Source organism: Hippopotamus amphibius, chromosome 8 (assembly GCF_030028045.1).
Source record: "Hippopotamus amphibius kiboko isolate mHipAmp2 chromosome 8, mHipAmp2.hap2, whole genome shotgun sequence".
In the NCBI taxonomy this organism is placed as follows: Eukaryota; Metazoa; Chordata; class Mammalia; order Artiodactyla; family Hippopotamidae; genus Hippopotamus; species Hippopotamus amphibius.
This window is the reverse complement of record NC_080193.1, coordinates 16,129,663-16,144,500: the sequence shown is the minus strand read 5'-3', so window position 1 is coordinate 16,144,500 and position 14,838 is coordinate 16,129,663. Positions and strand designations below refer to the sequence as shown.

At 45.5% G+C, this 14,838-nt stretch overlaps 1 protein-coding gene across 1 annotated transcript; it reads right to left on the bottom strand.

Moving 5' to 3' along the window:
• Nucleotides 1-230: 230 nt before the first annotated feature.
• On the bottom strand, nt 231-5,416 carry PEBP1 (phosphatidylethanolamine binding protein 1). Its single transcript, XM_057746783.1, has 4 exons — nt 5,164-5,416; nt 3,872-3,981; nt 3,078-3,178; nt 231-1,212 (listed from the first exon to the last, which is right to left on the bottom strand). The coding sequence occupies exons 1-4, from the start codon at nt 5,296-5,298 to the stop codon at nt 995-997; spliced, it is 564 nt and encodes a 187-aa protein (XP_057602766.1). The 5' UTR covers nt 5,299-5,416; the 3' UTR covers nt 231-994.
• Between the last annotated feature and the right edge of the window lie 9,422 nt (nt 5,417-14,838).

The following is a 14,838-nucleotide window of genomic DNA, read 5'->3' as shown; positions in this document are numbered from 1 at the left end:
CTTTACCCCTGCGCCACCTAGGAAGTCCTAAATCTCCAGTTTTAATGGTTGCTCCTGCTGTAGTTTAACGGCACGTGTATAAGCACAAGCCCTCTGTATGGTTCCTGAATCAAGTCCCAGTCATCACTGCTGGATCAGGGAGAGGGGCTACTCACCCTTAGAGGTTGTCTCTTGACATCACACATTTATGAAACCCCACACCCAAAACGACAAAGTATCTGGAGGCCGGGTTCATCTACACAATGTTTTTATTTTTATTCAACTGTAAGCAAATAGCAGAATTAATACAACATTCGGCAACTCCAGACCTGCTTTTCTTACAACTGAAGAGCGATCAATTTAATAGGCACAGACTTTCGGATTTCTGATAACCTCTCACCCAGCCCTGCAGCGCATCTAGATGGCCAACCTTTAACAGCAAAGCAATTCTCTCCCTATTGCTTTTTCCAGTATTGCTCTTTAAAGGAGCCAGAGTGGGACTCTGACACTCAATAACCAGCCTGAGATGCACCATGCTGGGGACGAGCAGACATGCTGGCCCCTGGTTGTCTTGGTGAGAGACAGGGCCGTGAAAACACATGGCAGAAGATCCCATCACACACAGTCCTGGGCTTGGGCTCACAAAGGTGGAGGCAATCAAACTTTTCTGTTTTTCAACCTCCCTTAAAGATTCTTTGATACTCTGTTCTAATACTGCAGCCCTGGTTATTTTACCAGAATTTCTTTCTTCTTTAACGTCTGGGTTGTTATTCTTCTATTAACATTTTGATGACTCCATCATAGTACCAAAATATCCCCTACCAAAATGGAGTGCACATTTGATCAAAACATAAACCCCCTAGAACTACAGAGGACAGGCAGAAGGAAAAGTCACCCTAAACCTAAATCTGACCACTCAGGGCTCGGGCAGGGGGAAGGGGGGAAGCCTACATGCATCACTAAACTGAAACACTGCTTGGGAACTCTGGGACGGTGTCCATCTCCTGGCTTTCCTCTACTTCCCAGACAGCTGCTCGTAGAGCTTGGGCACATAGTCATCCCACTCGGCCTGGTAACACGTGCCGGCCACTGGGGCGCCGAGCTCGTACTTTTTGCGGAAATTCGCCACCTTGAATTTGCCACGGTGGTCTCCAGATCGGTTGCTGAGAATGGGCTCGTCACACTTCAGTGGCCTGTCCTGCTCGTAAACCAGCCAGACGTAGCGGTGAAGGCCTGGAGGGAGGGACGAGAGGGAAGATGCACATACAGCTAGGCATCCGAGAGGGAGACATCACCTGTTTTTGGAGAATGCACCAACTCGGAGGGACCCAGACCACCCCATTTATGAGAGGGACCTAAGTTCACTGCCGCTTTATTCACAATAGCCCAGAGGTGAAAGCACCCCAAATGTCCAATGATGAATGAATGGATAAACAAAATAGAGTATATACATATGATGGAATATTATTCAGCCTTAAAAAAAGAAGCAGTTCTGTCCCTTGCTACCACGTGGATGAATCTTGGTATGGGTCTGCATACGGCATGGACCTTATACGGAGCTAGTGAAACTTTCCTATGCTGCTGATTAGAGTGCAGAAATTTTCAACCACTTTGGATTTCTATGACCTAACACTTCTACTCCTAAGTATTTATTTACCCAGGGGAAATTCCAACATGCCCACAAAAGGACAAGAGTGTAAACAGCAGCTTTACTCATAATATCCACACACTGGAAACACAATCCAAATGTCCACGGAAAAGCTACACAAACTGTGGTATATTCGCACAACGGAATACCGCTTGGCAATGAAAAGCAATGAGCTACTAATACTATCTTGAGTCCAAGAGACCAGTCACCAAAAGCAAATGCATACTGCATGACACCATTTGTAAGAATACAACAGCAGCAAGAGTAATCCATGGAGAGTGGAGTCAGAAAATGATTAGCTTCGGGGAAATTTAATTTAAAAGATGCCTTAAGAACCTTCTGGGGTGACAAAAATATCCTACATCTTGTTTTCCATGGTGTACTTACATGATGTGCACATCGGTCAATATTCATTGACTAAACCCTTCTGATCTGTGTGTTTTATTATATGAAAGTTACACCTTACTAAACACATATGAAAAAGAAAAAAAGTGACTTACTGAAGCTCTTTTTGTTAATGAGAACACAGCTCCTGCTTGAGAGAATTGCTCTATTCTCATGGGTGCACCTTCCATAATTAAGCTACCTGATTTTATAACTGACCCAGAGAACTTAAGAGATGCCTGGAAAAGATGTCCCTCTTATGAATGCATGAGAGGGCTTGGAGCCATCTGAAGCTTCTGGGCCTACAGATAAAACACAAGGTCCCTTGTCGGGGACCTTCTTGTACCTCTTCAGAGTAACTCATGGCTAGACAATGCATACAAGAGCGAGTGTTCCCCCGTGCTCCACTTCCTTGCTCCAGGAAATGGAAACACCTGTACTGCATGACAGACAATAACAACAGTGCATCTCCCACCGTTAGACTAGACAGCACTTAACCAACTTGGAGAGGTTCAATACAGTATTCTCTTTCTCTCTCTCTCTCTACATGTATAATACATGACCTAATGCAATACATTGTATGTGTCTATCTTCAATACAGTTCTTATGTAGCCAAATCTTTTCAAGATACCAAGCTAGATTTTTGAGAAAAGAGGGAACAACAAAAAAGCCCATTTTTTAGTAATTAACTTGGAAACTATGACCACTTCTGTAGATGATTTCACTGTTCAATCCACGTGTAGCTCCCCTGGGAAGTTGTTCCAAGCATTCTGCAACATAGCTTCCTTGGTATCTCTTCACCAATGTCCCTGCTTGCTAAAGGCCTAACGGCTGACAAGTACGCAAGGTTCCAGCCACCTGACACTACAGCAGGTCTGAGTGTCCCTGACAGCCAGCTGCCTTAGAGGGGAACCGAGTTGCCTAAAATCTCCACTAGGATAAGGGCTCTCATAAATAAAAGAATAAAACTCTAAGAACCAGACTCAAATGTTGCAGCACTTTAGGCCAATCCTGATGTGCGCACAGGCTCCCCTCCCCCCTCCCTCCAAAAGCAGCCTTTACTGACCTGTGCCCTTGGGAGGCCCAGAGCCCACATAATCGGAGAGGACCGTGCCACTGCTGACGTCGCTGCCCTTCATGTTGACCACCAGGAAATGGTGCCATTCCCTACGCGGAGGAACAGAGGACCATCAGCACCACAGTAAGTTAAGCCGCATTCACGGGCGCCGCCACACCACGCCAGGACACAGTGACAGACAAGACAGCTGACCCCGCCTTCTGGGCCAGCGAAAAGCTCACAAGCCAGCAGAGAAGACCCAGCCCCTCCCTCCTTCCCCCGATTCTCTAGGGCAGGGGTCAGCATACTCTTCTGTGACGGGCCAGACAGTCAATGTTTTAGGCTTCATACAACATGCAACGACTACCTAACTCTGCAGCTGTAGCCTGAAGGCAGCCATAGACAGGATATAAATGTTATCATGGCTGTGTTCCAACTAAACTTTATTTAGGGACAATGAAATCTGAATTTCATGTAATTTCCACATGTCACAAAGTATTGATATTACTGTTCTTCAATTTTTTGTTTCCACATTCATTTAAAAATATTAAAGTCCTTCTTAGTTCCTGGGGCTGTACAAAAACAGGCCTGGGGCAGATCTAGCTCTCAGCTATAGATTCTAGACTCTTGCTCTAGGGAGTGAAAGGGAAGGAAACACACACTAGGGCTTAAGCACGGATGTGAACACCCCAAACCTGGCCTATTTCTCCCACCGCAGCATGTCCAGCAAGGGACTTACACAGTGCAAAAAGCACCAGGTCACGTGTGGATGACCTGACCTTCCCCGTCTTTCCCCAACTTGCCTGTATTTGGGATCCTTCCTGCTGGGAGCATCCGGGTCTGTCAAGACCAAGGTGTACAATTTACCTGGATCAAGGCCATCCCATGCAATGCTGGTGGGCCGGTTCTTAACCTGCAGGAAGGAACAGATTTGGAGTTTAAAAGTCAAAGATGCTGAAGAAACCAACACTTTTTCTTTGACCTCAGATTCCTCAAAGGTCAAGCACAGTAAATTATTAATAAAAGCTCAAGCGTATTGACTCTACTAAAAGCCAGGCGCTGACGTTTAATATACATTATTTATTTCAGTCCCAACCACAATATGGGGCTAGTATCCTAGCATGTTAATAATAGAAAGAGGTTGAGCCAGCCTCTTTCAACCCTGGTACTGACTACAACCTTATATTATCCAGAATGACAGGGTCTCTAGATTGGTGACCACGTTACCTGGGGCCTGGCAAAAGTGAAATCTGAATTAACCAGATATTTAAAAGGGCAGAGAAAAATGAGAAAGCCAAAGTGGGCAGACGTGGACAGTGAGTTCGGGAAAGAGCGGCTGCGAGACGGGCACTTTAAACACCCAAAACAACAAACGCTGTAAACATCTAAACCAGTAAACCATTTAAGCACTGTTTATTCGCACTCCTGCGCCGTAGGTTCGGGACCAACAACTCGCCACGGTGTCGGGCACCTAGTTTCCCCACTTGCAGCAGCCAGCAGCTGGCTGCGCCTCAGCCGTGGGCGTCAGAGGCCAAACAGTAAAACAAGGCGGTTACCCTCGAGCCTTCCAGGTGCAGAACGCACTTATCTTTGGGTGGCTTCACGCTCCCGACCGCTAAAAACAAAGGAAGAATCGCTGGGCACTGCTGCTCACTGCTTACATAATGCGTCACATGCCCCCGGGTGGGGCTTTTACTCCCCAAACTGAGGCCTGATATCCAAAGGCCCGAGAGGAGGCTCTGAGGACGTGTGGGCGGCCACTGCCCACTCCCTCCCGGGGACGGCCCCCTCCCCACCTCTGCACCGAGATCTGGGCCGTCTGGAGGCCTACGCACTGCCTGCGTCTACAAGTCCCGGAAAAATGGATCAATTTCTTCCGCAAGCTGAGCCCCGCCCGCCACGTGCCAGGTTCCCGGTGGTGGGCGGGGGAAGGGGGCGGTCGGCAGGCCCGCGGCTTGGGCACCGCGACCCCCTTCCCGTGGTGGATCCGCCGCACGGAGGCCGTAACGTCCTCCCCACCTCCACGGAGTCCCCGCACAGCCGGCCTGAGAGCCTCCCAGCCTCCAGCAGCTGCACCCCCACCGCCCTCGGGTACCTGGGTGGGTGTCAGCACTTTGCCCAGCTCGTCGACCTCCGCCCCGCCGTATTTGACCTGCAGCGGGTGCTGCGGCTTCTCGTCCACTTCCTGCAGGCTCAGAGGCCCGGACCACTTGCTGAGATCCACCGGCATCGTGGAGCCGAGAGGGGCGGACAGCAGGGAAAGCAGCGGAAGCACGGTCGCAGGAGAGCTGCCCACACTCCCAGCAGGCTGCAAACCGTACGGAGGCAACTCAGGCCACACGGCCGGGAAGCGCATGCGCCAGAGACACCGCCCCCGCCCCGCCCCGCCCCGCCCCGCTCCGCCCCACTCCTCCAGTCACCTGCGAGAACGGGCCCTCCTCTGCTCTCCAATTGGCCGAACCCGGTAGCGCGTGTCTCCGGGCGCTCCCGGGTCAATGCAGCAGGTTTGGCCTTTCTTCTTGCAGAGGGGGAACGTGCTACCTGCAGCTGGCGGAGTTCCTAAGAACTGCGGCTGGGCTTGCAAGACTGTTGTTTCAAGAACTGCAGTTGAGCTACCTTTAATTTCTTTTTTTTTTTTTTTAACGTTTTTGCATGATTCTTTGCTCTACTTTCTAAATGCAGAGATGGTAAGGCCTTGCTTTTCTCTTGCAGTTCTTAAAACAGACCTTATTGCACCGCCGCCTTATGTTTTCCCGCATGCTCACTGGTTTCTCTAGTGGCCAGGAGAGGGCCTGGGGGAGCTTCTGAGCGTTGTTCTCAACGGACAAATTTATTTGCACATATATTTGATCTTGGTATCCCCATTTGGTCTAGACAAGGTTCTTGGGAATTTTTTTTTTTGAGAAATGATTTTTTTGTAAACTTGTAAAATAAGGAATGTTGCCCACCATCCAGTTTTAAAAGGATGCAGTCAGCCACTGCAGTCCACCACCTACAGTACACCCTGAAAGGCATTCAGGACAAGGACAGCATGAGGCACTGTGTGCCTTGGGGGGCGGGGGAAGAGTCAAAATCCTTAGACATTAAATATATTCTAGGAGAATTTCTTAATGAATCAAGATGCTTGCATCTTTTCATACTTAGAAAGGCACTAAAATCATGAATTGAGCTATATGTTCCTAGCAACTAGCGGCAACCTTCTATCAACTTGTATGCTTGCCTGCATGTACCCCTTAGCCAAAGTCGTATATATGTACTAGCCTCTCCCCCTTCCTCTTCCAAGCAGTTCCTCAGAGCTATCTGAGAGGCTGTTTCCCAGGCTATAGTCCTCAGTAAGACACTGAATAAAACTCAACTCACAGCTCTTATGCTGTGCTTTTCTTCCCCCTTAGTCTACAAACCATAGTTATTAGTCCTACTTTGTTGACAAGTGGCTCTGCCTCAAAACTGCTCTTATTGTGGCCACCAAATGCTTTCTTTTGGCTAAATATGATAGGCACTATTTAATAGTCCTTATCTAATTTGACCTTAGGAGAGCTTTGACATTGATAACATAAACCCCCCCCCCCCCACCAGGGAATAAAAAGTTGTCTGTTAGGAAAAAGTACAATTCATTGTAGAAAATTCAGATCAAAAATCCAAAGAAGTAAATAAGAATCACTTCTATTCCACTACTTGGATATAAACATTGGTAACAATTTGGGGTATATCTTTCCAATTTTAAAATTATGAGTATAAATAATTTTGTTCTGTTTAGTCACCAAAAAAATTGCATTTACTCTACCATTGTAGAATATCCATATGAAAAATAGATCTTCATTATTTTAAGTTCAACAAACTTCTTGATGTTGGACATTTATGATTTTTTGTTTTTCATTTTACAAATATCACTGAAATAAATATGTGTGTGTGTGTGTACACTTAATGGATAGTTTTAGGGAAATTTTATTATATAGGGATTAGGTAGTCAAAGAATAAGTATTTTAAAGGGATAAATCATAGCTAGTTAACTGCCTACTTAAGTCCAGACCAGAAGCAATGCCTTCAACATGAAGCACTGATATGATTATTGGTTCTTTCCATCAATTGTTCTATAAATGCATTTTGAGAAACTTGTAAGCAAAAAGAGAAATGGAGTATATACTCTAGCAGTGGAGAGAGGCACTCATCAAATGACATTCAACAAATATAAAATTACTAAATGTGATCTTTCTTGGATATAAGTCAGGTAGGTCCACACCTCACCCTGCCTTCCCTAAAGCCCTCTGTGTGCCCCCCCCCCATTGCCTCAGGGTGAAGTCAAGACTCTTAAGAGGCTCCTATAGACTTCTCCCACCTCCATGTGTCTACCTTCTTGCATTCTTCTCTCCAAACACTGAATTTGTTTAAGTTCCAACTTGTCTTTCTACCTCTGGGCCTTTGCACATGCTGTTCCCACTTCTTGGACCACTTTTCCCTCATTCCCCTTCCCACCACCCCTCACTGATTCTTGTCCCAGTTCACCTTCACTCATCTTAAACATCACTTCCACCTTCTCCCACCCATCAAGACTGGGAAATGCCCTCATCTCTGTATCCACATTCACTCTGTCCTTTCTCTTTCTTAACATTCAGAGCATTTGGGATTACGAGTTTATCATCTGAGCCAAACCACTGCCCACTGGAATAGAAACTCCATGAGGGTTATCTCTCTTAGTCACTGTTCTTATCCCCAGTGCTTAAAATAGTGCCTGACACTTAGTACCTGATATTATCATTATCATTACTATATGAAAATAAGTGAATTAAAAAAAAAAAAACATCTGGTTGGTTTCAGGTTCAGATCACTAAAGCTTTGCTTTCTGATAAAATATCACACTCAGAAAAGATAGACCATTGCACCTGCAATTCCAGTATCAACAGCACCTCCTTAATAAGCAGCAGTCAGAAAAATCAGAGCACCTTTCCTCTCACTGTTTACATTAAACAGCTCTCATCAAATGCTCATGAGATGTTAGATGCCATCCCACAAGCCATGTGTTAAAAGAGAAAACAGCTCTTTGGTCTGAAGAGATGGTTGTACCCCCACAGAAAAGGCTCAGAGGGAAATTTTTTTTTTTACTTTGCCTTGGAGGAATTCTCTGGCAGTCCAGTGGTTACGACTCACCACTTTCACTGCCAAGGGCCCAAGTTCAATCCCTAGTCAGGAAACTAAGATCCCACAAGCCACGAGTAAATAAATAAATAAATTTGCTTTGAGCTAGTCTCGGGGACTAAGCACAGATGCTCGTTGGCTATTTAAGAGATGGGAATGACTTTTTGGAGTGCCTGCTAGCTGCAAAGTGCTTAATAGTGCTTATGAATAAGGTTACAGAGGCTCATGGAGTGATAGGGAGAGACCACCTGGATCTGCTACGCCTTCCTCTCGTGCCTGCACTGCTCTCTCCACCCAGGAAAGAGAACTGGAACCAATTCCTTTAAAACAGTGGTTGGGGGCTTCCCTGGTGGTGCACTCATTGAGAATCCTCATGTCAATGCAGGGGACATGGGTTCAATCCCTGGGCCGGGAAGATCCCACATGCCACGGAGCAACTAAGCCCGTGTACCACAACTACTGAGCCTGTGCTCTGAAGCCTGAGAGCCACAACTACTGAGCCTGTGTGCTGCAACTACCGAAGCCCAAGCCCCTAGAGCTGGTGCTCCACAAGAGAAGCCACCACACTGAAAAACCAGTGCAACGCAGCAAAGAGTAGCCCCTGCTCTCCACAACTAGAGAGAAGCCTGTGCATAGCAACGAAGACCCAGAACAGCCCAAAATAAAACAAATAAATAAATAATAAAATAAATCTTTAAAAAAATAAAAATAAACAATGATTGAAACTACCCAAACCATATTTACTGGGTGCCAACTGTGTGCAGGTCAGCCTGCTCCCATGAGGACAGCTACCATTACCAAATGCATGCTCCCTGTAGGTCAGCGCATTCCAAGGATGACAGTAACATCTACCAAGCACCCAATGACAACAATTACCATTTAGTAAGCACCTACTATGTGCGGGTCACAGTGTCCCAGTGAAGACAACTAGCATTTCCTGACTGCTATCACTCCCATGTGTCAGGCCCTAACTGAGGGCCTTGCTGCTCAGCATTTCATTTCCTCCTCATACCAGCCCAGTGTGGGAAGTCTGCTTTTAACTCATTTCATAGATAAGTTAACTGAGGCTTGAAGAGGTAGAAGTGAAAAAGCAGATGAAAGTCCACCTGGCCTCCTAGGCCAGACACATTGTCCCTTAAGCATGCTCTAGCTGGAAGTGCTGGGAGTAGGTGAGGCAAGCATGGTCTTTTACTCCAGATATCTTTCCCCTGGTGAAGGTTTATACAGTGAATCGCCATGAAGACCCCTCATGGAGCCATGAGAATGCAGCTCTCACATCTCTGGCTGCAGGGAGAGAAGTTGGCCAGGGGCCCAAGTGCTGCTCTCTGCTTTGAGGATAAGACCACACTTTGGCAGGCTGCCCCCACCCATGACTGAGCTTGGCAGGGTTACTAACACAGAGCTGGGAGGCTTGGGGCTCCTCTGTGGTCAGGACCAGCTTGCCTGTTTCCTTGTAACTGCACCTCAGGCTAGGTTGCTTCCTTCCCTGGCTTCCATACTCAGGCTCAGATTCTCTCCCCATTTTCTCTCACAGCCGTCTCTACTAATAAATTCCTTGCACATTGAATCCCATCTTGTCATTAGCTTATCAAATGACCAAGAGTGATGCTCCCAAGTTTGAGACAGTATGAGGACTTCCCTGGTGGCACAGTGGTTAAGAATCCACCTGCCAATGCAGGGGGCATAGGTTCAATACCTGATCTGGGAAGATCCCACATGCCATGGAGCAACTAAGCCCATGGACCACAACTACTGAGCCTGTGCACCCTAGAGCCTGCACACCTTAACTACTGAGCCCACATGCTGCAACTACTGAAGGCTGCACGCTCTAGGGCCTGTGCTCTGCAACAAGAGAAGCCACCGCAATGAGAAGCCCATGCACCGCAACGAAGAGTAGCCCCTGCTTGCCACAGCTAGAGAAAGCCTGCGCACAGTAACGAAGACCCAACGCAGCCAAAAATTAAATAAAATTAAAAAAAAGAGAGAGAGAGACAGTATCAGGAACACCTAAAGTGGAAGCAAGGAAAGGGAAGCAAGCTTGGAGTGTGGTGGTGCTGGGACCAGTGGACAGACTGGTTTTGCTAGACTGGGGGATTTAGGTAGGGGCAGATGGATGACATAGCAAAAAGCCTGAATAAGGTTAAATGGACAAGGAAGGGAATGCCCTTTTATTTTTCTTTTAACCTATAAAAAGTTTTAAAATGTCTTCAACATACAAGTGATCAGCAACATAGCATAATCTAAGGGCACAGGAACGGAAGTCAGAACGCATTCACGTCCTAATCCATCACCTTATGAAACCTTGGGTAAGGGGGGCAGGCAGAAGAACGGCCTCTCAAAGACGTCCGCATCCTAATTCCCAGAGTCTGTGAATATATTCCATTATGTGACTAAGGGGAATTATGGTATCGGATGGCATTAAGGTTGTTAATCAGCTGACCTTAAAATTGGGGGATTACCTTCAGTTGTGTGGGTAGGCCCAATGTAATCACAAAGGTCCTTAAATGGGCAGATGGCAGGATTGTCAGGATGAAAAGGATGCCATGTGAGAAAGCCTTGACCAGCCATTGCTGGTTTTACAGGTGGAAGAAGGGGCCAGGAGTCAAGGAGTGCAGGCAGCCGCTAGGAGCTGGAAAAGGCAAGAAAACAGATTCTCCCCCAGAGGCTCCAAAATGAATGTAGCCCTGCTGACACTTTGATTTTAGCCCAGTGAGACCCACTTCAGACTTCTGACCTCTAGAACCATAAGATAATAAATTCGTGTTGTTGTAAGCCACTAAGTTTCTGGTAATTTGGTACCACAACAGTAAGAAAATTACACAGAATATGACTTATCTTCGCTAAGCCTGTTTCCCCCTCTCTAACCTGGGTTTATCAACACCCCTGAAATGATCATGGTGAGGATTAGATGAAACACAGGTGATGTGCTTCATAGACAGCCTGGCCCCTCCTAATGGGAAGCTATTACTATTTTTACATGTTCAGTATATAAAACTCATAAATACAAACAAGCAAACATAAAATTAATTAATTAATTAGCAATCCAACCACCCAAAAGCAACGATCATCTTGAGATATTTCCTTCCAGACTTCCTTCTGTATATTTAAATGTGAATATGCGCATATGATAGTTTGGATTCAGTATGCACTGGGTCAAATTATACATACATCCTGTTGCGTAATTTGCCTTTTCTTCACTTCCTCCTATCATGTCTATAAATAAATTATTAGGGCTTCCCTGGTGGCTCAGTGGTTAAGAATCTGCCTGCCAATGCAGGGGACACAGGTTCAAGCCCTGGTCTGGGAAGATCTTACGTGCTGTGGAGCAACTAAGCCCTTGAGCCACAACTACTGAGCCTGCACTCTAGAGCCTGTGAGCCACAACTACTGAGCCTGCGCTCTAGAGCCTGTGAGCCACAACTACTGAGCCCTCATGCTACAACTACTGAAGCCCATGCACCTATAGCCTGTGCTCCACAACAAGAGAAGCCACCGCAGTGGGGAGCCCGAGCACGGCAACAGAGTAGACCTTGCTTGCTACAACTAGAGAAAGCCCACGTGCAGCAACGAAGACCCCATGCAGCCAATAAAAATAAATAATAAATAAACTTATAATTAATAAATAAATTATTACAGCAACATTCTTAATAGCTGCACAGGATTCTATTATATGGATTGTTGCTTCTTTAAAAAACAAAATCTCCCATTTGGGAATATTTAAGGTGCTCTCACTATCATGCTCTAGAAACATATCTGCAATATGTATTCTTTTACATGTACCTTCAAGCATTTATTTGGTTATTGTTTTCTCCTGAGGATAAAACCATAGAAGTGGGCCAAACAACATTTACATTTTAAGTTTGGGTAGAATCTCTGAGGCTGATCGATTTTTTTAAGCCAGAAGGAAACCTAGCGATCAACAGGTTTACTCTCTCGTTTTTTTGTTTTTTGCTTTTGGCCGATGGGGGTAGGGGGCAGTGCTTACCCTCTTATTTGTTTTTCAATGTTCCTTTCATGATTTTAACAATATGTGTAGACAATCTGACCCACATAAGAACACAGGTCTCATTTAATAGTCTATGTTGAAAATTCTCTGATATTAAATACATTTAAAAAAATACATTTCAAAAAATTGTGTTTTAAAACAACTGCCAATTACAATGACATCGTGAATTATCTGGTCATGCGTTTGTTGTGAGACGTTGAGACTGATGCTCATTTACCCTCTCACTGAACAGTTGAGGAAACTGAAATTCAGAAAGCCTCAGGGACTTGCCGAAGGCTGACATCCAGCTGAAAGGAGAATCTGTCTGGTCTGGGCACCAGGAGAGAGCTTCTGCCAGCCAGAGCGGAGGAGCCAGGCACACCTGCAAATGCCTCCAGAAAGCCTTGTTTTTATCCAGAAACTAAGAAGTGCCCTAAAAATCCAGGTAAGACCCAGCTCTGAGGGCCTTTGGGGGCTCCTGGCATATAGCAGATGTTCACTATTCACTGCTTACTCAGAGCACTGTCCATGTCTTAACCGAGGTGGGAAAAGCAAATTTTAGAAAAAAAGAAAAGCAATGTTATATTTATTGACACACATCTACTATGTACACTTGTCTTTCTAGATTGTGAATTGTCTGTGTGTGTATCTAGGCGGGGAGCTTTTGTATGGCTGCTGTGGGTAGCCTGGAATGAATGAGCCTGTAAATCCACAGGCTGTTTTTGTTTGTGAAGCGAGGGCAGGAAATTCACTGATGTGGTTATTCAGTGGAATGGCTTCATTCCAGTTTTACTCTTGTGCTTCTGCTAGGGAAAGTGTTTCATGAGGGAGGCCTGGACAAAGATAAATCTCCCACCTGTGGCCACAGCCTGAGTTCAGAAACTGTTGTCGAGGCCATGCCAGTGACCTGGAATTGTGACTCCAGGGGCTCAGGCTCTAGCTCTTGGCCAAGCAGATGGACTGAGACATTGTTCTGGAAATTGACCTCCAACTGGTTTCCAGGATTCCACTTGTTAGGTTTTTTTTTTTTTAATATTGGGATTTTTGCTTTTCCTCTAGGAGAATTTCAAAGCATTTAAAAACACCCTTTACATTCCCACTGGCATCTTCTGCATAAAATATTTTTAGGAAAGAGTTAGGCAGAAAATTAATTTTAAGAACAAGCAAATTCCAGTTCTTCAAAAAATTAAAAATAGAATTACCATATGATTCAGCAATCCCACTTCTGAGTATAGATTCGAAGAAATTGAAAGCAGAGTCTTGAAGAGATATTTGCAAGTCATGTCTACAGCAGAACTATTCACAATAGCCAAGAGGTGGAAGCAACCCAGTGTCCATCAATAGATGAATGGATAGGCAAAATGTGGTGCAGACATACAATGGGATACTATTCAGCTTTATAAAGGAAATGCTGACACAAGCTACAACATGAATGAAACTTGAGGACATTACGCTAAGTGAAATAAGCCAGAAACAAAAGGACAAATGCTGTATGATTCCACTTATATGAGCTATCTAAAGTAGTCAAATTCAGAGACACAGAAAATAGAATAGTGTTGCCAGGAACTGGGTGGGGAGGAGGGAATGGGCAGTTGTTGTTTAATGAGTATAGAGTTTCAGTTTTGCCAGATGAAAAAGTTCTGGAGGTTGGTTGCACAACAGCCTCGCATATACACACAATGGAATATTATCCAGCCCAAAAAAGGAATGAAGTGCTGATACTTGCTGCAATGTAGATGAACCGTGAAAACATTGGGATGTGAAAGAAGCCAGACACAAAACGTCAAATATTTTATGACTCCATTTACATGAAATATCCAGAAAAGGTAAATCCATAGCCAGAGAAGGCAGATTGGTGGTCACCAGGACTGGAAGGAATAGGGAATGGGGAGCTGCCACTTACTGGGCGTGGGGTTTTATTTTGAGGTGATGAAAATGTTCTGGAACCAGAGAGAGGTAGTGTTTGTACAGCATTGTGAATGTATTAAATGCCACTGCACTGTTCACTTTAAAATGGTTAATTTTATGTTACATGAATCTCACTTTGATTAAAAAATAAACACCTATGTATGTTTGTAGGCTCAGAGGTTGTTTGCAGGGTTACTCTACAAACAGCACATGCTTTCAGAGACTGGGAAACAGAAAGGGACAGATTAAATGGTATAGACACTGGTGTTGCTTTTGCTAGCATCCATTTCTCTTTCAATTAATAGCACCCCACTCTTCCTTTGGGGAACCACTCCCTCTGTCACTCTCAGTTCATGTGGTTTAGGTGGGGCTGCAGGGATAGTCATGTGACCCAAGGCTGGCCAATCAAAGCATTGCACACCTCTGGTGTAGCCATTGGTTCAGGGATGCACTGGTGACCCAAGCCAAGCCAATGAGACTAGTTCCAGGACTTTGGGTGGAACCACTGGGGAGAGGGAATCTCTCTTCCAGCAGTGCTGCTGAGGAGAGAATATGTCAGCCTGGAGCTGTTGGTGGTCATCCTACCACTGGGACCAGAGAGGCTGCCTGGGAATGGAGCCAACACATAGGAAAGTAGCTCTGAGAGGGAGAGTCATCATGACATGACATTGACACTGTTTGACTCCTGGATGGAGCCAAGCATGAAGCAATATCTACCCTTGGACTTTTCAGATACACGAGCTA